Here is a 25,199-nt window from a genome sequence, read left to right as displayed (position 1 = left end):
GAATCAGAACCAGAAGAGGTTCAGAGAGCTTCACTGGAGCAGGTGGACAGCCAGATTTTATAGGCTGAACTCAGAAGGAAGCCAAAGAAGCTGTATTTGACGGGTTAGAGTGAAAAGAATCTAGTTAGAGGTTAATTGGTGGCGTCTGATTGGAAAAGTGTCTAGGTGGAAGTTAGTTGGCGGTTTCTGGTTGGAAAAGTCTCTAGTTTTGCTTTGACCTTGACATTGCACTGTAGTTTTGTTTTTTTTTTAACTTTTTAAGTTGTAGATGGATATAATAGCTTTATTTTTATGTGGTGCTGAAGATCGAACCCAGTGCCTCACACGTGAGAGTCAAGTGCTCTACCACTGAGCTACAGCCCCAGCTCCTGCATTGTAGTTTGCTTCTGTAGGACCCTAAAGCTGTAGATGAAGTAAACATATTCTACATGTGAAATCTCTCCACTTTCTTCAACAGAAGAATTGTAAGGGGAAGAATGGAATGGAGGGGAAAACCTCAAACTAAAAGAGACATCAATGTTTTAAATGAATACAGCCAAAAAACTAAACTTAATGTCCTGGCAGTGCAGTTGGTTAACAAAACCACCCAGAAACCCAAAAGGGAGGGTGGGATCATTGTCAGGATGGTGGTGATTACTTCTAGGGGTAGCTGGGATTGGGATGGGGCACATGGTGAACTTCTGGGATGGTTGGCCAGATTCTGTTTTTCAATTGGGTCATAGATAGAAGATGTGATTATCTTATAATGTTCCACTATATATTTGCTCTATGTCTTCTGTATATATTTAAAAAATTTTTTTTAGTTTTCAATGAATCTGTATTTTATTTATTTATATGTGGTGCTGAGAATTGAACCCAGTGCCTCATACATGCTAGGCAAGCACACTGCCACGGAGCTACAACCCCAGCCCATATCTTTAAATAGTTTTCTTAAAAGTAAGGTGCAAAAGAATATGTGTAGTATGTTCCCTTCGGGGAGCAAAAAGAGAGGAAATAGGAAAATTATGCTTTTATTTTAAAACATAAGTAATGCAAGGTCAAGCCAAAAGCTGACCAAAATGGTAATCTGTCAGGAAAGGGTGAAGTGGAGCAAAGGAGAGATTGGAGGCTAGACCTTTCTGATAGACCATTGGTATTTGTCACTTTGTAATGATGTAATTGTTTTATGTAACTGAAACCACAAATATATTTAAATCCCTAAAAATCAAAAATAAATTGAAACACATGGTCTTTCTGACTGTACATTTCTAGTGGAATAGATCCTAAGATAAAAGAATCACATAGAAATCTTAAATTACATAGACTGTTTTATTGGTGATACTATTTTCAGATAGAGAGATAGATAGATAGCTAAAACAGTTATCTTGTGTCACTAGGAAGCAAGATTTTCACTACAAAAAATGCCAATAACGAGTTGAAGACGTTATAATGCTAAATATCTATGAATTAATTACATATTTTTATCTTTCTTTAAAAATTGAATTTCCACTGGGCACAGTGATACACACACTGTAATCCAGCTATTTGGGAGACAGAGGCAGGAGGATTACAAGTTGAAAGCAATTGTGAGACCCTGTCACAGAACAAAAATAAAAAGGACTGGGGATATAGTTCAGTGGAGAGGTTCCTGGGTTCAATCCCTAGCTCCAAAAATAAAAAATAATATAAATTCCTATATCTTTCCACCTGAAAGGCCTATAAACAATGGCAGCCCTGTAGTAATGAGCACCCTGGTGCCCAGGCTGCAGTATCTAAGTACCATTTATCTCTAGAAATGGTCCTTGAAAAAGGACAGAAAATGTATGAGACTGGAAACTCCTGTAAGGCCCCAAAGAAAAGAAACTGTTGAAAACGACTGGAGTCATGCCAATAGGGCAGAAACCTGCCAGAAGAAGTTCTCATTAGCCTACTGAATAATTTGAATATCAAAAAGAAGAGTAAATAGACACTTTAGAAAATAGCTTGGAAATTTCTTATCATCTCCAGCTATCTTACCTGATAACTCACTCCTAGGTATTTACCCAAGAAAAATAAAACCAAATGTTCCCAGACCTGTGTATTAGCCCATTTTCCATTATTATAACAAAATACCTGAGGCTGGGTTATGTATAAAGACACAGGTTATTTTACTCAAATACACCAGGTTCAAGGGCCTGGTGCTAGTGTCTGCTGGGCTCTGGGGAGGACCTCACTGTAGATGGCATAATGAGAGCAGGTGCATGTGAGGAAGGGAGAAGTCACATGGCAGTAGAGGTTGCCAGAGAGCTGGGAGGGGTCCCTCTCGCTCTTTTCCAACAATCCTCTCTCCAAAGTGGGATCCCATGAGAACTGCATAAACTTCCAAGGGTAGCACCCCCATGACCTAGTTACCTTCACTAGGCTCCACTACTTAAAGGTTCCACTATCTCCCAGTTTTGCCACACCGAGGACCAAGCTTCCAACACATGAGCCAGCACCGAAACTCAAATCATATCCAAATCATAGCAACCTGTATGCAAATGTACGTGGCAGCTTCGTTCATAAAAAACCTGGGAGCAGCTCTAATGCCGTCCATCAACAGATGAATGGCAACATGCTATATACTTCCATTTATATACTATTCTGGAAAAAGTCAAACTCTAGGGGCAGTGGGAAGTGAAGAAGGGGACTGGCTGCAGAGGGGCACAAGGGAACTTCTGGGGGTGACAGAGATGTTTTATACCTTGAAGGAGGTATTGGTGTATTGTTTGTTGAAATGTGTCCAACCGTGTGCTCAGAGGGTGAGCTTTACTGTGCATCCATTCTACCTTGAACTTGAAAAGCCTGACTTAAAAATAACTTCAATAGATTGAAATATATATAAACAAACAAATAATGAAGGAACAATGTGTGAACAACACAGTTTCTATCCAGACCAGAAAGTTCATGATCCATCAACATAACCACCTTTGGGTTATGTTGGGATCAAACAAATCCTTCACTCTGGGAAGGCAACATTACCTAAGGCAGAAATTTGGGGAAAACTAGCCAACAGGTACAAGACCAGGCTGATGTTATCTGTGCATTTGGATTCAGAACCTATTTGGGTGTTGCAAGACAACTCACTTTGGCAGGATTTATGATTCCTTAGATTATGGAAGGGAAGATGAACCCACACATAGATTCACAAGTCATGGCCTGTGAGAAGAAGACTTTTAAGAAAACAGTGAATGGAACATCCAAATGGAACCAAGAGTCAGTGGGACTGCAAAGACCCCCGCTGAGGCAGGCAAAGAGAAGTAAAATTTCAGCCGTGATTTCTTCCCCCTAGTGCCGGAATTGAACCCAGGGATGCTCTATCACTGAGCTACAGCTACAGCCCTTTTTTTTTTTTTTAAATTTTTTAATATTTATTTTTTAGTTTTCGGCGGACGCAACATCTTTATTTGTATGTGGTGCTGAGGATTGAACCCGGGCCGCACGCATGCCAGGCGAGCACTCTACCGCTTGAGCCACATCCCCAGCCCCAGCTACAGCCCTTTTAATTTTTTATTTATTTCTTTATAATTTTGAGACAGGGTCTCACCGGGTTCTGAAGCCGGCTGTGAACTTGTGATCCTCCTGCCTCAGCCTCCTGAGTTGCTGGGATCACAGGCTGCCCCACCATGCCCGGCTTCTGCAGTGATTTATCTGTGGTGGTTAGATGGGTTTTTCACGAGACGATTAACAAGCTGTAAAACGTTTTTAAATGATGCTAAAAAATCATTATCTCTGGAGGGAACAACTCATTCTGAAAACTGGAAGAGGGAATGAATCAAGCTTTGTCCTGGTATTTTTTATTTTTTGAGTGTGTGTGTGTGTGTGTGTGTGTGTGTGTGCAGGCTAAGCTTGAAGATAAGAAAATAGACGAGGAAGGAAAGTTCTACTTTCTAGAAGAATCACGGTAATAAATGTAGACGGAAAGATAGAATCAGGAGTTACCATCTAATGAAATACTGGGTCAAGGTTTTAATCATCAGTGTCTGATGAAAGATAAAAATTGTGGGAAATTTATAATGGATAAGATAAGAGAGAAAGAGACATTGGTTCAATAAGGGGGACAAGCAGACACTATGTACCTCTTGCTGTGACCAGAGGGAGTACTCAACACCTATAAAAATTATGCTTGAGTCCAAAGATGCCTCTTAACCTAAATATTAAAAATAGAGATTTTTTTTTACCAATGAACTTTTTAAAAATAACTTTATTTTATTTATTTTTATGTGGTGCTGAGGATCGAACCTAGGGCCTTGCATGTGCAAGATGAATGCTCTACCGCTGAGCCATAACCCCAGCCCCCCAAAATAGAGATTTTAAAACCTTGAGAGAGGCAGGTGTGGTGGCACACACCTGTAATCCCAGCTACTTAGGAGGCTGAGGCAGAAAGATAGAAAGTTCGAGGCCAGCCTGAGCAACTCAGTGAGACCCTGTCTCAAAATAAAAAATTACAAAGGGCTGGGAATGTTGCTCAGTGGTAAATTGGTCCAATCTCCAGTATTAAAAAAAAAAAAATAAGTGACATTCCAAGGATGCATTCAGCCAAATTCAGAACGTGGGAAAAGTGATCCAGTTTCTTCAACACATGCACGGGATAAAAAAAGAAGAAGTCAATTTTATGGGCTTATAAGGTCTTAGGAGTTCAAAACCTGCTACAAAGCTATAGAAATCAAGACAGTGTGGTACTGGCATAAGAATAGACATATAGATCAAGGGGTGGAGATGAGAGTTTAGAAATAAATCCTTGTGTTTATGGTCAACTGATTTTAACAAGAGAGCAAGGAACTTTCAATGGGGGAACTTACAGTCTTTAAAAAAAATGGTGTTGGGACAATTGAATAGACAAATTCATGAGTGAGGTTGAAGTCTTTTATCACACCATATGTAAAAATGAGCTCAAAATGGATCAAAGACCTAAATGTAAGAGATAAACCTGTAAAACTCTTAAAATAAAACCAAGATGTAAATCTTCATTACCTTGTACCAAAAGCACAAACAATCAAAAAAGAAAAAAGAAAGATTAATTGGACCTCAAAGTTAAGAGGGGCGAAAAAAAGTGTCGCCATGCTGGGTACCATGCCAGATGACTGTAATCCCAGCTACTCCAGAGTCTGAGGCAGGAGAGTCACAAGTTCAAGGTCAGAGTCAGCAACTTAGCAAGACCTTGTCTCAAAATAAAGAATAAAAAGAACTTTTAAAAGCAGGCTGGCAGCTCCTCAAAAATTTAAACAGTTAGCAGATGACCTAACAATTGCATTTCTAGGTATACAGTCGTTCCCTTTATCTGCAATTTTCCTTCTTGTGGTTTTAGTTACCTGTGGTCAACCTTGGTCCAAAAAAATTAAATCAAAAATTCCAGAAGTAAATAATTTGTAAGTTTTAAATTGCATGCTAAACTGGGTAGCATGACGAAACCTCCCATCATCCTGCTCCATCCCACCTGAGATGTCAGTCATTCCTTTGTCTGGTGTTCCCACACTGTATACACCACCTGCCCCTGCATTAATTAGTAGTATCTTGATGATCAGATTGACTATTGTGGTCTGGCAGGGCCTGTGTTTAAATGACCCTTATTTCACCTACTAAGGTCCCCAAACATAAGAGTAATGATCCTGGCTACTTGAATAGGCCGAAGAGAGACTGTAAAGTGCTTCCTTTCAGTGAAAAGGTGAAGATCTCTACTTAATAAGAAAAGAAAAGCAGGCCAGGGTGGTGCACACCTGTAATCCCAGCAGCTCCAGAGGCTGAGGCAGGAGAATTACAGTTCAAAGACAGCCTCAGCAGAAGCGAGGTGCTAAGCAACTCAATGAGACCCTGTCTCTAAATAGAATACAAAATAGGCCTGGGGATGTGTCTCAGTGGTTGAGTGTGCCTGAGTTCAATCTCTAGTACCCTCCCCTCCAAAAAAAAAAAAAAAATACTATGACGAGGGTGTTAAGATCTACTGTAGGGCTGGGGCTGTGGCTCAGAGGTAGAGTGCTCGCCTATCATGTGTGAGGCACTGGGTTCGATCCTCAGCACCACATAAAAATAAAATAAAGATATATGGGGGAAAGACACAGTGTATATAGGGCTTGGTGGCAGGAACAGTGTGAGACATCTTCTGGGGATCCCGGATCATATCCCCTGAGGATATGAGGGAACTACTATACCCAAGAGAAGACATGAAGTGATGTCCACATAAAAGCTTATACACGAATATTCTCAGCAGTATTTTCCATAATAGTAAAAAAGCAGAAACAACCCAATGTCCACCAACTGATGAATGTAAAAGAAAATGTGTATATTTATACAATGGAGTATTATTTGGCAATAAAAAAGAAATGGAGTACAGGTTGAGCATCCCTAATCGGAAAATTCCAAATCCAAAATGTTTTGAAATCTGAAACTTCTTTTTTTTTTTTTGGTACTGGTGATTAAACCCACGGGTGCTTTAACACTGAGTTATATCCCCAGGCCTTTTTATTTTTTATTTTGAGATAGGGTCTTGCTAAATTGCTCAGAGTCTCACAAGTTGCTAAGTCTGGCCTCAAATTTGGCAATCCGCCTGCCTCAGTCTCCTGAGTTGCTGGGATTACAGGCTTGTGCCACTGTACCCAACTAAAATCTGAAACTCTTTGAGTGCTAATAAGATGCCCTAAGTGGAAAATACCACACTACACAGTGTGGGATGAGTTGTAGTCAAAACCCTAACTTCCTCCCCAAATTTCCATCTCCAGTAACACCTCTTCAGATGATGGGCTTCGGCATATGAATTTTGGAGGGACACAACCTTTTAGTCCATAGCCCACTACTGATGAGTGGACTCTGACATCATTATGCTAAGTGGAAGAAGCTAGTTAACAAGGTCCACATAGTGTGCAATTCCGAAATGTCTAGAGCAGGAATATCCAATGACACAGAAAGAATATTAGTGGTTGCCAGGGGCTTGGGGGAGGGGGATGGGGAGCGATTACTGATGATTTTTTTTTTATTTTTGGAGTGATGAAAATGTTCTGGAATTAGGTAAGTGTGATTGTTGCACTATATGAGTGCACACACACGAAAAAGCAAAAATATTGAATTGAACACTTTAAAGTGGTGAGTCTTATGGCATGCAAATTCTATCTTTAAACAAAAGAAAGGAACAAAAGACATAAGGGACACATCTGTTCAGTGCACTGTATGGACCACCCTGTGGGCTCTTGATTCAAACAAAGGAACTAAAAAAAGACATTTAAAAAAATAGAGAAAATTTAATATGGATTTTGTATTGAATTATACTAAGCAGTTATTAATTTGGTGGGGCACAATAATTACATTGTGTCTATATTTATTTAAAATTCTTAAAATCCTTACATATTAGTGAGTGCTTTAAAATAGTCCAAGAAAAAGAAAAAAAAGAGGGATGTGGGTAAAATTGAAATAACAGGTATTGATAATTTTGGAAGCTGAGTCATGGCTATACGGACGTCCATTATACTAGTCTATCTTGTTGGGTTTGTTTGATAATTTCCATAAAAACAAGTTGCAAAAAAATAAAAAATGCCAGAGCAAATAAGAAGTCTTGATTAGTCCTAAATTCTAGAAAGTTCATCTCCTACAGAAGATTCTGAACTGTGTGTTAGGACAATTTCAGGATACCTTTGTCCCCAAAGGCCTCCTGACCTAGAACTGAGCTTCATTCTAAGAAGACAAGCCTCTGAACTCCCACAAGATGCTTTGGGTTGAGATGGATCAGGCCTTTTACTGAACATTCTGCAGAGATGACACACCTTCATGCTGTATCAGTCAACGTTTGCTGCATAAAAAAAACAGCCCCCAACTTAGTGGCTTAAAATAATAGTGGTTTATTTCTCACAATTCTGTGGGTTGACTGACTCTGGGCTGACTTGGCTGTAGCCAGCTGGTCTAAGATGGCCTCACTCAAATGTCTGGGGCCTCAGTAGGGTCTCCTTTAGGGGGCCACCTGGATTATTTACACAATGCAAAGCCTTCCCCGCAGAAAGAGGAGTCAAACTCTGCACAAGTATCTATCCCATTGGTCAAAGTAAGTCACATGGAGGCATAGAAATTTGTTTGCAGATTGGACTTGTACTGAATAGGAGCCAGAGTCTGACCCAGGCCACTTCTCAGAATGCGACTGACATCTTATGTGTGGTTGGGAGTAGGTCTTGTGTTAAATCTTATGCCCCAGAGTTGAAATCTTATTTCCACTGGTAGAACAGGGTTGGTGCTTAAAATATTACTCAGAAATATGCAATTAACTAATGAAATTAATCATGGCATGCGAATTCTATCTTTAAACAAAAGAAAGGAACAAAAGACATAAGGGACCCTGGGCTAATGAAATTAACTGGAATTAATGGTTCCTATGTCTGTTTTTCTCTCCCTTTTCCTGAGGCCTAAACTCAGTCCTGTTTTCCTGCCTTCCTTCCTGTCTAGAACATCTGTGACTCACTCCTTGTGATGACTTCCTGTGCCTCCCACATTCTGATGGGGGCACGGTTTGATTCATTGAAGGAGATAGATGGGGAGACTTGGAGGCCCTGTGCCCTGGGGCCAGCTCCCACCCCCACCAGATCTCCATTTGCTCATCTCTAGAATGTGGGGCTGTTTGGAATGACTCGGAGGCCCTTTTGGCCCTGTCCTACTTAGAGGAAAGTAGTCAGACTGGGCAAGTGACTCAATACTCTGTCCCCTAGGACTCTTAGGCCAGGGCTGGCCTCTTCGAGAGAAGAATGTTCTGGGTGGGTGTAATAGATTAGTTGTGGGCAGAGCCCAAGTCCAGCCTGGACCAGCAGAGCCCAGCCTGGGTCAGCTAAGTTCCAGCCAACCTATAGTTCATGAAAAAACAAAAAAGATGGTTTTCTGCCTCTTTATTTTGGAGTGATGTGTCCCACAGCCGATAGAATGGGTACTTGGGGTCTCTCGCTGGCTGTATGTCCTCTTCTCTTCTGGGTTGGGGACCAGGCTTTAGAGTTAAACTCGCAACTCCACATGGGGTTCCACTGCTCCCTCTCTGGGGGTGGTCTTGGTTCTCAGGCAGGGAACAGAAGAACCAAAGCAGGTGGCTATGGAAAGAAGGGGCAATGATGTCCCAAGGTGAACAGGTCCTTGTGGCCCAACCTGGCTGGACTTCGCAACACAGGTCCAGCACAGAAATTCACTGTTTTAAATTTAGTTGAAAAAAAAAATTAAATCCAAGTTATATCTGCACCTGAATTAAAGAAGAAATATCTGGGCCCAGTGGCTCATGCCTGTAGCCCTAGTGACTCAGGAGGCTGAAGCAGAAGGATCATAAGTTTGAGGCCAGCCTGAGCAATTGAGCAAGTCCCTAAGCAACTTAGTGAGATCCTGTCTCAAAATAAAATTAAAACGTAATAAAATAAATAAAGGACTGGGGATTCAGATCACTGGGAAAGCACCTCTAAGTTCAAGCCTCAGTATCAATCAAACAAATAAAAACAAACAAAAAAACAATCCCCCCAAGCAAAAGAATAAAATAGTTCAGTGTGATTATAAACAACAGCAGGCCTCTTTCTGCTTCCAGACACAGGGAACTTTTAAAAATATCTATCTATCTATCTATCTATCTATCAATCATCTATCATCATCATCTATCAATCATCTATCCTTCTTCTAGAAAGCAGTCTTTCGCCACTGCTTCTTCATCTGAGCCCTTATCTGTTGACTTTCTGCCATGGAAGATGTAGTTCTTGTCACCCTTCCTTCCCCACATACCTTCCCTCTCTCTGACCCCGGCCCTCCCAGCGTCCTTAAGTCATAAGTAGGCGAAATGAATATTCACTTTGTACTTGCTTCTGCAACTTTGAAAATGCTCGTCATGGCTGAACTATGAAGAATACTATGTCCTCATTTACTTTCGAGCACAACTTTTCCCTGCATGAGCTTCTGAATGATGCTACAGGCCCCAGGGGTAGAGTGGGGAGGGGTAGGAGAGGCGCAGTGTTTCCAAACTCCTCACCCACTCCCCTCCCCACCCCAGAGAGAGAGAGAGAGACATACAGACAGACACGGAAGGAGGGACACAGGGAGAGAGAGTAAGAAAAAGAAAGAGACAGAGAGACAAAGGGCAGGCTTGGGCCCTCCCAAGTGTGGGGAAGGCCACAGTCAAGCTCCCAGGCCCTTGGTTAGGCCTCATTTGCCAGAGAGGAGCCCCAAGCCATTGGGCCATATCTGTTCCAGCCTCTCCCAGCGGCCTAGGTTCCCGCTGTGCCCCTCAGCCTGGGTCTGGCTTCTGTCATTCGTAACTCCTACTTGGTGGCCTCATTGGGCTCTCCCACTCGCCCCCTCCATGTCCAGGGCACAGGGGTGGGAAAACAGATGATGCTCAGACTCAGGAGCTGATACAGCTGTGCCATGAAGCTGACCATGGCTCCATTTCTCATTTGCTTGATTTCTCAGCCAGGACGCAGGCAGGGTTCCACGTTGGAGCCTTTCTGAGTGGGGAGTGTGCCCAAAGAGTTTGCGGGACAAGGACAGGGCAAAGATCCTGATAGTGGTGAGTGCCTGGGTGTGGGGAGGTCTGGGCTCTGGGACCCACCGTCCTGGGCACAGCAGAGCTGAGGGGTGCTCAGAGGTGATGAGCGGCCCAGGCCCCTGAGTGGCACGCGGATTGCAGGTGTTCTGAAGGGCCGTGGTGCATGACTTGAAATGACAGGTAGACCTAAGAGAGACAGACGCGGCCATCCACACAGAAACCTGCATGCGGAGGCTCTTATTCCCTGTCACCAAAACTGGGAATAACCCAGATGCCCTTCCATGGAGGGGAAGCAAACAGTGATCCAGCTACACAATGTACAAACTGCTCAGCAAGGAAAAAGGAGATTTCTCTTTTTAAAAATATATGTATTTTAAAATATATACATTTTTATAACTTTATTTTATTCATTTATTTTTTTTACGTGGTGCTGGAATCGAACTCAGTGCCTCACCTGTGCTAGGCAAGCGCTCTACCACTGAGCTACAACCCCAGCCTCCTTTTATAAAAATATTTTTTAATTGTCAATGGATCTTTATTTTTTAAATTTATATGTAGTGCTGAGAATTGAACCCAGTGCCTCACATATGTTAGGCAAGCACAAGTGGTAGCCCTGAGCCACCACCCCAGCCCCCCAAAAGAGGATTTCTAATGCGGGTAACAACATGGCAGCCAGGCGCGGTGGCACACACCTGTATAATCCCAGTGACTTGGGAGGCTGAGGCAGGAGGATCGCAAATTCAAAGCCAGTCTCAGCAACTTAGTGAGGCCCTAAGCAACTCAGCAAGACCCTGTCTCCAAATAAAAAATATAAAGGGCTGGGGGTGTGGCTTAGTGGTTAAGTGCCCTTGGGCTCAATCCCTGGTACCAAAAAACAATGACAAAAACACAGAGAACCCCAAGTGCAGCACGCCACAAGAGAGAAGTGACATGCAGAAGGTCGCACCCCAGAACTGTAACTGTGTGACATCCTGTGGGAAAAGCGCCTGCAGGAAACAAATGGGTCCCTGCCCAGTGCTGAGGTGGGAGGGCTCCCTGCAGGACAGTCGGAGGGGCTTCTGCAGGGACGGAAGTGTTTTCTACTTTGTGACTGTGGTGGCTATAAACTCTTAGCCGGGTGCGTGGTGCAGGCCTGTAATCCCAGCTACACAGGAGGCCGAGGCAGGAGGATTGAAAGTGTAAGGCTGGACTGGGCAACTTAGTGAGGCCCTGTCTCAAAATAAAAAAGAAAAAAGAGCTGGGGGGTGTAGCTCAGCGTAGGGCGCTTGTCTAGAATGTGTGAGGCCCTGGGTTCAGTCCCTGGCACTGCGTGCACGCTCTCGTTCTCTCTCTCTCTCTCTCTCTCTCTCTCTCTCTCTCTCGACTCATACACTAAAAAAAGGCAGATTTTACGGATGTAAGTCATACCTCCATAAACCTGGAAAAATGTCAACTGAAAGTCTAGTTGGCAGGGACACTGTGATAGCAGGGAAATCGTCAGGGTGAGGCGGAGGGGAGAGATGGGTGGAGGGTCCTTGTTCTACAAAAGGACGGTCCTCCCAGTTGGGCAGCCACAAGGGCAAGGGCTGGCTCTTTGTTTTCTTTCGTTTGTTTCTTCAGGGCTGGGGATCAACCCCAGGGCCTGGTGCCTGCTAGGCCAGGGCTTCCTACTGAGCCCCAGCCCCAACCCAAGGCCAGCATTTCTGGTCCATGCTACAGATGCCACAGTGGAGAAGACCCCGAATCATACCATCTTCCCCCCCAAGCCCTCACCCTGTGGCCCTTTCCCCTGACCAGAGGGGGAACAGGGAAGAACATGGGGATGGAATAGAACCTGGTCAGAGACTGAACTGGAGAGCCAGCCCAGCTACTGGGCACCTCAGCCTCATCTACAACATGGAGACCCAGACCATGTCTTACGGAGCCCAGTGAGGGACGGACAGGTAACTCTATGAGAACGCTGTGGGTGTTGAGTTCTGAGAATGACTACCAGTGGGCCAGGTTTGAATTCCTGTCACTTTCTACAGGCTGTGTGGCCTTGGGGAAATGCCCTAACCTTTCTGGACCTCAATTTCCTCATTGGTAAAATAAGATTTTATGGTTTCATTAAGTGGTGTTGAAGATTTGATGAAAAATGTCCTTAGCTCTGGGTCTAGCTCACACACATAGTGAGTTCTCAAGAAGAGAGCTCTAGGGCTCTGGTGTTATCATAGGGATGCCAAATCTAGTTACACACACACACCACACCACAGATATATGACTTCCAATTAATTTGAAATTGCAATTGCTGATAGATAGTGAATACTTTCTTTTTTGATAGATAGTGAATACTTTATTTGTGTGGGTTTTTTTTTGGTACCAGGGATTGAACCCAAGGGCGCTTAACTACTAAGTCACATTCCCAGCCCTTTTTATTATTTTGATTTTGAGACAAATTCTTGCTAAGTTGCTTACAGCCTCCCTAAGTTGCTGAGGCTGGCTTCAAACTTGGCAATTCTCCTGCTCCATCCTCCGGGAGTTTCTGGGATCACAGGTGTGAGCCACCACACCCAGCTAACAATGAATACTTTTTAACACAAGTATGTCCCAGGCAATATTTGGGACATACTCATGCTGAAAAATGATGCATGACACAATCAGACTGGGAAAAGTATTTGCTTATTTGATATTCAGATTTAACTGGATAATCGAATTTTGCCGGGCAGGGGGAGGAGATGGGAGTGATGTAGGAGGGGCTCGGTCAGAAGGTGAGGAGGGTGATTTGAGCCATGTGTTCTTCAGCACCCCCTGCAGCCGGGTCACCCCCAGCTTCACCAGGAGTCTCACCTCCTCCTCCGGGCAGCCCCCTCTCCTGGGGGCCGGCCCACACTGCCCATGCATTCTGAGGTCTGCTTTTGTTCCTGCCCAAGGCTGCCAGCTGGTGTCATCGTAACTCACTCCTGGGCTGGGGCCGCTGCTCGCTGCTCGGGAATCCTGAAGTCGTTTCTTGTGTGCGACCCAGGGCAGGGAGTCCTGGTGGCGTGGGCCGGTGCTGCTCTGGCGGTGGGTCTTCTGTGCCTGCCTGTGGCTGAGTGGCAGCCCTGCTCTTACATAATCACTTTCTCTCCTCCTTCTTTTTCCAGAGCCAGATCTCACACTGAGCAGCTGCAGTCGGAGGAATCAGAGAAAGCGCCAGAAAGCGCCACCCAGCCCCAGATTCCAAGGGGCCTGCTGGGGACTCTCCTCCCCCTCCTCCCCCTCCTCCTCCTCTCCTCCTCCTCTTCGGGAAGGAAGACCCCGAGGGAGACTGCTATCTCATACCAGCTCCTGGGCTGCCATGGGACTAGCAGCCACCGCCCCCCAGCTGTCCTCCCCACTGCCAGGCAGATAGGGTGGCTGCTGCCCCAGGAGCACCTGCCTGATCCCTGCTGCCTGGCACCTCCTTTGGGGACAGCCCTTTCCTGACTCGGTGGCCACCTTTTCTGACACGTGGCCATGTAGGTCCTGCTCAGGCTCCTGTGGACACACCGCTGGGGACAGCACCTCTGCTCTTGGGGAAGCCAGTGCACCACCATGCCCCGGGGATTCACCTGGCTGCGCTGTGAGTACCCAGGGACCCACTCCGGGAGGCCTTGACCCAGAGAGGGCTCAGCCACAGCCACGGCAACCAGCGCGTCCCTGCTGGGGAGAAGTTGAGATGCTTCCCAGCTTAGCTGCAGGTAGTCTCAGGGACTCCACAGCCACCCTGCCTGTCGCTGACCCCAGGCTCAGGCAGGCAAGCTGGGCGGGAGTCCCAGGTAGGGTGGGCACTGGGTGGCACAGTGAGTGGCTAGACGATGGGGCAGGCGCTGGGGTGGGTGGCAGCATCTCTATGGACTGACTCATGGGTGCTAGGGAACATGGCAGGGGCAGAGGGTGTGGAGAGAGGATGGCTGTCCTCCCTGGGTGTGGCCAGCAGGGGTGGGGTGGGGACCAGGGACCCAAGACAGATGGGACTTGTGTGTCCGGCACCTGGAGAAGGCAGCTTGCCCTCCTCTGCCCCTCACTCTATAACACCAAGATTAAAAGGCAGGCCGATAACGGTGCGGTTGGTAAAAAGAAAAAATAAGTTGAAATGAGGACAGAAGAAAAGGAAGGGCCTGGAGGACGCTCAGGCCTGTGGGTGGAGGCCAGACGGAGCCCTCCAGACCCTAGGCTCAGCGCCACTCACTCTGATTCGGCACATTTCTCTGGTGACGCCCACGAGCCCACTGGAGAGTGACTTGCCATGACAACAGGACCTCATTTGCTTTGTGCCCCTCAGCCTCTGTCACCCAGTTCAGAGTTAGGTGGCCAGGGACTGTGTGCCAAATAAATGGGGGCAGGGGCTGGAGCCCACAGGGGTTCAGAGAAGAGCTGGGTGTACCCTGGTCCTGGCGGAGGGACACTGGAAAGCGTCAGGACATTCAGAATGGGTGAAGGACCCAGCCAGGCCCCAGGTTAGGGAAGCTTCCAGGTCTTGGGGAGCAGAGGAAGCTGCTTGGTGAGGTGCCACTTGAGGTGGTCTTGAAGGCTGGGTGACATCCACAAGGCAGACGGGGTGGTGGGGACCGAGTTCCAGGCAGTAGCTCAGTGGAGGGGCTGGAGAGTCTGGGCCGCAAAGCTGGTTTGGGCCTAGGTGGCCTTGGCCTTGAAAGCCAGGTGAAGAGCACCCACTTCACCAAACCACACGGAGCCTTGGAAGGTGGCAGAGGGGGTCACGGTTGGAGTCCCCTGCTTTTGAGGAATCTGGAGTCACTGTTGCAACCTTATGGGGAGCAGGTAGCGACTGTAGATCTCGGGCGTGGTGGGGGCTGGTGGGTGGTGACGACGGGGGGAGGGCAGAGGCAGGGGCAGGGGGAGCGGCTGCCCAGTGGAGGGGCTGGGATGCTGGGATGCTGGGCAGCTGTGATGTGACCACAAACTGGGCAGCAGCAAGTGTTACTTTCTCACAATTCTGGAGACCAGAATCCGAAGTAAGGATGTCAGCAGGGCCATGCTACCTCTGAGAACTCAGGGAGGAGCCTTCCCGCCTCTTCTGGCTTCTGGGGGCCCCTGGGGCTCCCTCTCTGTGGCAGCTTCACTCCAGTTCATCTCTGTCTGCACGTGGACTTTCCCTCTGGGTGTGTCCGTTTCCTCTCCTTCTGACCAGGACACCAGGGGCCTTCCCTAAATCCAGGATGAGTTCTAAAGATGCTGTTTCCAAATAAGGTTACATTCTGAGGTTCCAGGTGAATATGAATTTTGGGGGGAATGCTACTCAACCCATTGCCTAGGCTCAGATTGGGTCAGGGACCCCTACTCCCCTGCCACCTCCCAGGCCAGGGAGCCAGGAGAAAGCTCTTTCTACCCATCTCCTTCAGCTTCTGCTTATCTCCCTGGTCCTTACCTCTGGGGGGAGGAGGAGGCAGAAGGGCCTCTTGACCAGGGTCAGGCCTACCCTGGCTGTGTGGTTCCTGGGGCACAAAGTGTGGGGGTGACAAGTGATCTTGAGGTTTTGGCTGTGCCAACCCTGCTTGGTTTCCTGTTTCTCTGGGTGGAGGCAACAGAAAATAAGTTTAAAATGAGAAATGGGGCCCCCTGAAGACTAAGGAGAAGCTGCCCAGGCTGCAGGGAGGTGGTCCACGGATAGGTTTCCAGGGCGGCCCATGTGCCCGGCTGTGCCAGGCTGAGCTGCTGTGGCCCTCTGAGACCCAGTCCCTGCTTTGAGGCCACTGTTAGCAGAGCCAGAAGGCTCCAGGGCAGGACCTGGGAATGGAGTGGACTCCCCATAGTGACAGCCACATGGGAAAGAAGAAGCAGTGTAGACAGAAACACTATTTTGGTACTGGGATTTGAGCCCAGGGACGCTTAACCACTGAGCCACATCCCTCGCACTTTTTTTTTTTTTTTAAATTTTGAGATAGGGTCTTCCTAAGTTGCTTAGGACCTCACTAAGTTGCCCAGACTGGCCTTGAACTTGAGATACTCCTGCTACAGCCTCCTGAGCTGCTGGGATCTCAGGTAGATGCCACTATGTCAGGCTAGAAACACTAATTTCTTTCTTTCTTATTGCGGTACTGGTACCTCCAGCCTTTTTTATTTTTATTTTGGAACAGGGTCTCACTAAGTTTTCCAGGCTGGCCTCAAACTTGCAATCCTCTTGCCTCAGCCTCCTGAGTGACTGGGATTACAAAAGTGTGCCACTCTACCCTGCAGAAACACTGTTTTTTAAAGGAAAGGTGGCAATACGGATTTTAACGGGCAATCCCTGTGGGCTAGATGTGGTCCTTGGGCCACCACCCTGCACCTGTTGCTCTAGGTCCATGGTTCTTAAGGTGCATGCCCAGATCAAAGGCCGAAGCCTCACCTGAGGGCTGGTTACAAGGGCAAATTCTCTGGCCCCACCCCAGGCCTGCTGGATTGGGGCGGAGGCTGCTGAGCTCTCCTTGCCTTGGCTGGCTCCCCAGGGGATTCAGATGCACCCTCCCATTTCCACTGCAGGAGACCAATCCCCAAACTTAGGCATAAGGCTCTCAGTCAACAAGACCACAGCACTGGTGATTCACATACCAAGGGTGAAGTGCTGTGGTCAGGGAGTGAGTGAATCAGGCAGGTGGTGCTGGAGTCAGAGGCTGGTGGGGCTGGTATAGGCAGGGCAGACCCTAGGGTGGGGTAAGAAGCCCAGGGAGACTTTTAAAGAGATCTGCAGTGTGAGGGGATCTCTAGAGCAAGGCAGAGCAGGAGCAAAAACTGGGACACAAGATCTTGACCTTCAGGAGTCAGTGCAAGGCTGAGAGGCTTTTAGGACTTAAGAGACAAGACACAAAGCAAGCTGCTATCTAAAGGCATGAACACTGGCTAGGTTTGTATTTAGCTCTTGCTTTGGCCCAATACCATGTCAGGGAGATGGAAGAGAGCAAGCACGCTGGTTGGATTACTTCACACTGGCAACTTTTCCTGGAGGGGAAGGGGAGGCAACTGCAGCTCCTATGTGGCCCAGGCCATAAGCAGGCCTGAGGAGCCAAGCCGAGGGAAGGTGCCCTTGGTGAGGGGTCCAACAAGAGCAAAGTCCTGGAGCAGGACCCAGCAGGGTGGGACTGGAAAGGGAGGAGGGAGAAGTGATCCAACAGGTAGAGTGGCCCAGGCCAGTGGGGATGGAAGGACAAAAGTCTTCCAAGTACCAGGAAGTAAGTAAGTGGGGAAAGTCCAATCAGTAATTCCTACTCATAACAGGTGGGTCAGGGCAGTGACTCAGCCTGGCTATCTTCATAGTGGGGAGGGCAGGAGGAGAGGGAGAAATTTTTGCTTCTGATTCTAAAAATAATAGATATGGATTGTAGAACATGCAAAATGTTCCACAAAATATATAGAACACAAAAATCTCCCATAGAGATTTGGTACATTTCTTTCCACCACGTTTTCCAAACACATATGTAAACAATTGTAAACACACGTATAAATAAAATTCAAGTCCTGCTGGGAATGCAGATAGCGTTGGGTCATGTTTTTCAAAAACATCACCATCCATATCTTATTTTTCTCATCACACATCATAATAATTCCTTAACAATGTGATTTTTACTGGAAACATTCATTATGATGGAATGTCCTGGTCGTTTACAGATTTTCACTATTATAAAATAATACTGCAGTCCATAAATCTTTTTGGTCTATGTCTCTTTTTCTTGTTTTAGTTCTTCTGATTTTTGAGTTTAGTGGGTCAAAGGGTGTGGACTTTATTGAATTCATTAATAATAACATTTGCCAAATTGCTTTCAGGATGAGAGCACCTTCTTCACTACTTTGGCAGCATCAAATATTATTAAAAGAAAATCAATACACAGAAATCTTTTTGTTTCATTTCTTTTTCTTTTTTGTGATGCTGTGAACCAACCCAAGGTTTCAGACTTACCTACTGAGCTACACCCCCAGCCCTTATGTATTTATTATTTTGAGACAGGGTCTGGTTAATTTGTCAAGGCTGGCCTCAAACTTATAATCTTCCTGCCTCAGCCTCCCAAGTCACTAGGATTGTCATAGGTGTGTGTTACCATTCATTTTTCTATTTTGATGGATGAAAAATGGCATCTAATTTTTTTTTTTTGTACTGGGGATTGAACCCAGAGGAGCTTAAACACTGAGCCACATCCCCAACCCTTTTAATATTTTATTTAGAGACAGGTTCTCACTGATTTCCTTAGGGCCTCCCTAAGTTGCTGAGGCTGGCTTTGAACTTGTGATCCTCCTGCCTCAGCCCCCCAGGCCACTGGCATTACAGGTGTGTGCCACCGTAATCTAATTGTTTATTTTATTTGTGAGGTTGAACTTTTGGATACATCTTGCCCTTTTATGTTCTTTTTTCTTTTTGCTCTAATTACCCTCCTATTTATTGCAAATTCTCTCAGGTATTGGGTCTGTTCAGTTAGGTAGAAATCACAAAGGCTATTATTTTTGAGGTTGCAGTGTCCCCTAGTGGTAAAGGCTGGTAATGTTGGTAAATCATTGTAGCTAACAGCCTGAGTGAGATCCCAGAGTCACCAAAATGGAAGACGCCAGAGACCACTGGTACATTTAATGATGAGGGATGCCAAGGTCAGATAGAGGAGGGGGAAAAGTAGCTTGGGTCACGTGATTTTTAGAGTTGGAACTGGAATCCACATCTGAATGGAAATCCAGCGATGGGTTTTGAAAACGTGTCACTCCTACACAAGGGGCTGAGGTTGCCCTCTAAGGAAGTTTAGGCTTACCCCATGGGGCAGGAGTTGGGGACTGGCCTTAATTAAGTGCCTCCTGGGGGGTCTGCTGGCCAGGGTTGGGGTGGAGGTGGATCACCTTCTGGACTGCTTGCACCTACCTGTCCTTGCTCTTCTGAGGTCCAGACCCAGGGAAACCATGCGGGTTCTGGGTGGGAAGTCCTCCTCAGGTGACAGGGTCTGTGCACCTGTCACCACCACTTCTTGGATGACAGTTGTGCACATCTGGACCCTGGGGACAGTGTGGATGTGGTACCTGGCGCTGACGTGCTCTTGTTGGCTGTGGTCCACAGATCTTGGGATCCTCCTTGGTGTGGCCTTGGGGAATGAGGGTTTGGAGGTGTGGCCCTTGACCCAGAATAAGGAGTGCACCGTCACGGGCTTCCTTCGGGACAAGCTGCAGTACAGGAACCGGCTTCAGTACATGGTAACCACATGGGCACCACCAGCACCCCTGTCCCCAGCCCCATGGCGCACCTGGCACAGGGCTCTGGATAGTCAGGGACCCTCCTAGGACCTGAGGCAGCCCCAGAGTTGCCATGGCTCCCTTCTCTAACACACAACCAACGTGTCTGGGGTCTTTGCCAGCCTCCTCCCGCCATCTCCCAGGGCTTCCCCCCCTCCTGACCTTTGATTCCCCCTCCACAGGGCATTTCCCCTGGGACTCAGGAATGGAATCCGGGAGGGGGAACCCCCCCCTCCCAGCACTTATTAGCAGGGGAGACAAAGACTTGCCAATTGGGATGTTTGGTTCTTTTGGGGGAGTGGAGATGCCCACTCTGTTTTTAAAAAGAGCTTATGAAGGCAATGTTGACATGCCCTACCATTCACTCATTTAGAGGGTATAACTCCCTTGGTTTTTAGTGTGTTCACAGAGTTGGGCGACCACCACCACAGCAAGTTGTAGAACATCCCTCTCACCCCGAAAATACATGTCTTTCTTGAAGTAGGAGGTCCTTACATTGAGCCCAGAACTTCTGCTTGAGCAGGAACTATGTATTTAGTTTCACTCTCCCTGCGTCCCAGAGGAAAGTGAGCTGGTGTTAGTGCTGTTGGGAGCAGGGATGTGTCCTCTTCAGAGGACTCCTGTGACGGCAGGGGGCCCTCTGGTGCGGGCCTCCCCGGCGCTGGCATGCACCTGGGCTGGGGCAGCCTGTCTGTGCAGTTTCTGCCTCTGACCTCCTGGTTCGTCCCTCTCCAGAAACACTACTTCCCCATCAACTACAGGATCGGCGTGCCTTACGAGGGGGTGCTCAGGATCGCCAACATCACCAGGCTGGTGAGGATCCCTTCCTGGGCTGCGGAGACCCCCATCTCCTGCGATCCCCTGTGGACCCCAGCCTGAGAGGCACTTTGGTCTTGGCAGGTCCAGGGGCCTTTCATCAGTCCCTCAAGTGAGCCCACCCTTGACCCAGGCCCGAGGTTGCCCGATGTCCACTGTAGACCCCTGTGGTCAGTTTCATGCAGGGACAAGTCCTTGGAAAAGGGTCACAGTGGAGCAGCCCACAATGGGGGGTTCCAGAGTTTTCTCCTGTCCCTGCAGCAGAAGGCGCGGGTGAGCGAGCAGGAGCAGAGGTATCTGTGGGTCTTGGTGAGTCTCAGTGCCACTGAGTCGGTGCAGGACGTGCTGCTTGAGGGCCACCCGTCCTGGAAGTACATGCAGGAGGTTCAGACGCTGCTGCTCAACATCAAACAGGGCCTCCCGGTGAGCTGGGCCTGCATGTGTGAGCGTGTATGTCCGAGAGGTGGGGTCAAGGGCTGTGGAGCCAGGGGAAAGTTCCGGCACATTGAGGAGTGGGGTGTGGGAGGGATGGGGGAGGCATACAGGAAAAGAAGTTCGAGGAAGGAAGAGGTGTGGAGACCCTGTTCCAGGCCCTGCTTCTCTTGCTGTGGATCCCGGACAGGCCATGGGATTCTCTATCTCTGAGTCTGAGAAATGAGGCTTTTTTGGGAGTGTAGGAAGGAAGAAAAGGTGGAGTGCAGGAGATTTTTAGGGTGAAGAAACTGTTCTGGGTAATTCACTGCTGGTGGGTGTGTGACATCACGCATTTGTCAACCCACAGAACTGTGCCACGCAGAACGGGAGTCCTAATGGGCCACAATTTGAGTTAATTAAGAAAATTAATTTAAAAAAAAAGAGACTCCTTCTGGCTCGGCAGGGTTGAGGCCTCAGGGGGATGTCCTCTATAATGCATGAGCCATCTGAAAGAGGGAGGCCAGGGGATCATCATGGAGCCACACAGGCCGTGCGTGTGCCTGGGATCCCTCAGGCCCCAGAGCACACCTGCCCCTAAGGATGCACCTGCCATCCCACTCAGCCAGCTGCCTGGTCTCATCTGCCCAGGAGGCCCCATCCAGGGCCAGAACATCCCACACCAACTGTGAGCTTCCGACGATGAAAGCGCTAGGGACCAGCCATTGTTTTTGCAGCTGTCTGGAACCGGTCCTGGGACAGGGCTGGAAGGAGGTCAGGAGGTCCAGCGATTTCCTTGGTGGCTGTTTTGTGCCCATGGGCCAGATGGATGTCCTCGGGCAAGATGAGCTGACCTGGGGAAGAGACCCCTCCTGCCCTCATTTTTCCTGGGAAGCATTTCTGATTGGAGGCTGATGGACCCTCAGCCCCGCCCACCTTCCTTGGCCTCTCCTGATTAAAATCCACCCATCCCTGCAGCCAGATTCTCAGTCTCTCTTTTCTCCAACTCTGCTGGTCGGCTAGGACCTTGCCTTTAAGATGGATTTAGGGAAAACCACCTTCCAGATTTTCTTAGCTTTTAAAACTCCCAGTGGTCCTGTAGTTTGGAGATCCCATCTGGGGATGGGCCACCAGCAGCCTTGAACAGGTTGTTCACCTCTGGACTTTAGATTCATCACTTGGAAAGAAGAGGGATTGGGAGGAACCTGAAATTGTATCTGGCTGTAAAGCTGATTCTATTCTACCTCCTTCTCTACTTGGAGGTACCTGGAGTCTGGTTTCTACATTGTTTTTTTTGGACCTGGGGATTGAACCCAGGAGCACTCAACCACTGAGCCACACCCCCCAGCCCTTTTTCATATTTTATTTAGAGACAGGGTCTCACTGAGTTGCTTAGTGCGTCGCTAAATTGCTGAGGCTGGCTTTGAACTCACAATCCTCCTGCCTCAGCTTCTGAAGCTGCTGGGATTTCAGGCATGGCCTACCCCCACCCCCGGCTCTGAATTGTTTCTGTCCTACTTTCTCCCCGCACCCCAGTACTGGGATTGAATCTGGGGGCACTTTACCACTAAGCCACATTCCCAGCCCATTTTATTATTTTTTTTAAATTTTGAGACAGTTTCTCACTAGTTTGCTGAGGGTCTCCCTAAATTGCTGAGACTGGGCTTTGAACTTCAGATCCTTCTGCCTCAGCCTCCCAAATTGCTGGGACTACAGGCATGTGTCACCACAGCTGGCTGCATAATGTTTTCAAAGTCCATCCATGTCATAGCAGACCCTTCCTTTTCATGGCTGAATGATATCCCATTTTGTGCAGATATTATATCTGTGCCTCCATTTGTCTTGGGCTGTTTCTACCTTTTGGCTCTTATGAATAATGCTTCTGTGAACATGGGTGTACAACATGGGTCTGAGTCCTTGTTTTCAATTCTTTGGGGTTTACACCTGGGAGTCAACTTGTGTCTCTAGGTGTAGCTTTTTGAAGACCTTCTGGACTCTTTTCCTATAAGAGGCTTTAGGAAGGTGACATCTGTCCAGCTGTCCTCAACTTTGAGCTTCTCTAGATGGCCCAGTGGCTCCCGGGGCTCTGTACTCTCACCAGGGCAAGGGGATACATCTACTAGGTGGCTGGGTTCTCCCCAGATTCATTCTCACCCCACCTCTGTATATCAGTTTTCCAGGACTGCTGTAACAAATTAGTACAAAACGAATGCCTTAAAACAGAAATTTATTCTTTCATAGTTCTGGAGGCCGGAAGTCCCAGATCAAGGTGTCGGCAGGGCGACACTCCCTCTGAAGGCTCTAGGGAGGGTCTTCTCTTGCTTCCAGCCACATTACCCAACCTCTGTCTCAGTCTTCGGTGGCCTCTGCCATGTGATCACCTGTCTCTGTGATCTTTCTCTCATGTGGACACCTGTCACTGGATCTAGAGCCCTCCCCAAATCTGGGATGATGTCCTTCTTCCAGATCCTCAATTATATCCCCATTTAGAAAGAGTCACAGTCACAGATACTGAGGGAAGGACTGGGATATGGGGTGCTGGGAGACATAATGCAGTTCAGAGTTTTTGCGTGGGCCGCTGCTGCCCCCAGCTCAGGCCCCACATTTTCCTAGATGCCTCCACAACGGCTGTGGTCCCTCTTCAGGGACTTCGGCTACCCATCATGTTGCCTGCGTGTTCCCTTTTGTTAAGCCTCATGAAGGCAAGCTGAGTTTGGAGTCTGACACCCGGCCCTGTCTATGACTTTCATCTCCGTGTCTCCCGTGAGGGCTTTCTCTTGTTCTTGCAGTTGATGGAGGGCAGCTTTCCCAGCTTGGGGGCGGGCAGCCAGGCATGGTCTAGAACAGCGGCTTCCTTCCTCCCTGTCCTGGCCTGGGCCCTGTGTTCGTTTTTCCCATGATGGAGAAACAGGAGCCTCTGTGTTGTGCTTGTATAGAGGTGAGAGCTGGGACCCTCTCTGTATTTGCGGGAAGAAGGTGAGACATAACGCACAGGTTCCTGGTCCCAGAAAGTCTTGCCTGCCTTTCGTGACTTGGGGTGGCACCAAGTCAGGTAGCCCCCACGGTTCTCTTGTTCAGTGTGTCCCCATCTGTCATGGTTCTGACCGGTTCCTCCCTCCAGGATGTGGAGATCAGCCCCAAGGTGGAAGAGGTGTTGTCCCTCCTGAATGTGCCGGGTCGGAGCCTGAAGCTGGTGCGGCCCAAAGCCCTGATGGACAACTGCTTCCGGGTCATGGAGCTGCTGTACTGCTCTTGCTGTAAGGAGCTCCCTGTGCGTGAGGCTGAGGGACGAGAGGCCAAGCATCTGCGTTGGGGTCAGCAGGAAGAGTTGGCACACTCCCGGGCATGCCCTGTGCTCCAAGTGATAGTTCACTTTTGGAAACCCAGATGGGCCCTTAGCTTGAGGGGAGGGAGGTCTTGATGTGTCCTGCAATTTCCCTCTTTTTCTTTTCTGTCCCTTACAGGTAAACACAGCTCCATCCTGAAATGGCAGGAGTGCGAGGTGCCAAGTCCTCAGCCCCATGCCTTGCAGTGTGAGGCCGCCCAGCTGTACCCCCCTCCCCAGCAGACCCCCACCTCCCTGTCCCACTCCCCTGGCTCAAGCACTGGACCCCAGGTCAGGGCCCAGGGCGAGGGCCCCTTGCCCTGATCGGCCTGTGTGCTGACCCTGGGTGGGGACACCTGAGGACTTCCGGGAGCTGGACTAGGCCCGAGACTTTGCTGTGTGATGGGGGTCCCCGCCTTGAGAGAGGCCCTGGGGGAAGGTGTTTTTCCCTCTGGGGGATTCTGTGCCACCGTTGGGCTCAGCTTCCCACCTTTCATACCTTACTTGCTCTCACTTGGAGGGCTGGGGGTCAGGGAGACCTGGTGCCACCCTCGTGGCCTCCCCTGCCTGCAGGTGGTGCTGCAGTCTCCTGGGGCCACAGCAGCCAGCGCATCCCTGGGCAGGGACGGGGCCCACGTGGGACTCTGGGACTCACGCAGAGGCTTTCCAACTGGACTGATGGGGAGGGCTGTCCAAGGGCAGAGCCACATGCCACATCTTGCCACAGTGGATGCTCTTCCAGATCCTTTTTTTTCTATTAAATGCCCATTTTGTTTGGTTTTGTTGGGTTTTGTTTTCATCTGGGAGAGTGAGCCTGAGGGGCTGGGGGCCGGCCTAGTGCAGGAGGTGGAGGAGGGCTGGGCCAACCAGGCTCCCGGGGAGGGCTGCATCTGGAGTGGGCGAAGCCTTACCCGGGGACAGCTGAGGACGGACTTCCTTCCAGCCCTTTCCTAGCCTGTGGCGCCTTGGTGGCCCTGAGGAGTGTCTGCTGGG

General features: G+C 48.4%; 1 protein-coding gene across 2 annotated transcripts; it reads left to right on the top strand.

Annotated features, from left to right (window-relative positions):
• Positions 1 to 13,931: 13,931 nt before the first annotated feature.
• Il34 (interleukin 34) lies at positions 13,932 to 24,965 on the top strand. Of its 2 annotated transcripts, none has more exons than XM_071604598.1 (6): positions 13,932 to 14,036; positions 19,482 to 19,615; positions 20,390 to 20,467; positions 20,735 to 20,893; positions 24,003 to 24,138; positions 24,346 to 24,965. In XM_071604598.1, the coding sequence occupies exons 1-6, from the start codon at positions 14,009 to 14,011 to the stop codon at positions 24,528 to 24,530; spliced, it is 720 nt and encodes a 239-aa protein (XP_071460699.1). In that variant the 5' UTR covers positions 13,932 to 14,008; the 3' UTR covers positions 24,531 to 24,965. The 2 variants fall into 2 exon arrangements, with proteins under 2 accessions (XP_071460699.1, XP_027789067.1); XM_027933266.3 differs by having other exon boundaries at positions 20,732 to 20,893.
• Positions 24,966 to 25,199: the final 234 nt, after the last annotated feature.

The sequence above is a fragment of the Marmota flaviventris genome, chromosome 18, assembly GCF_047511675.1.
Source record: "Marmota flaviventris isolate mMarFla1 chromosome 18, mMarFla1.hap1, whole genome shotgun sequence".
In the NCBI taxonomy this organism is placed as follows: domain Eukaryota; kingdom Metazoa; phylum Chordata; class Mammalia; order Rodentia; family Sciuridae; genus Marmota; species Marmota flaviventris.
Note: the sequence above shows the minus strand (reverse complement) of the source record. Positions and strands in the feature narration are given on the sequence as shown.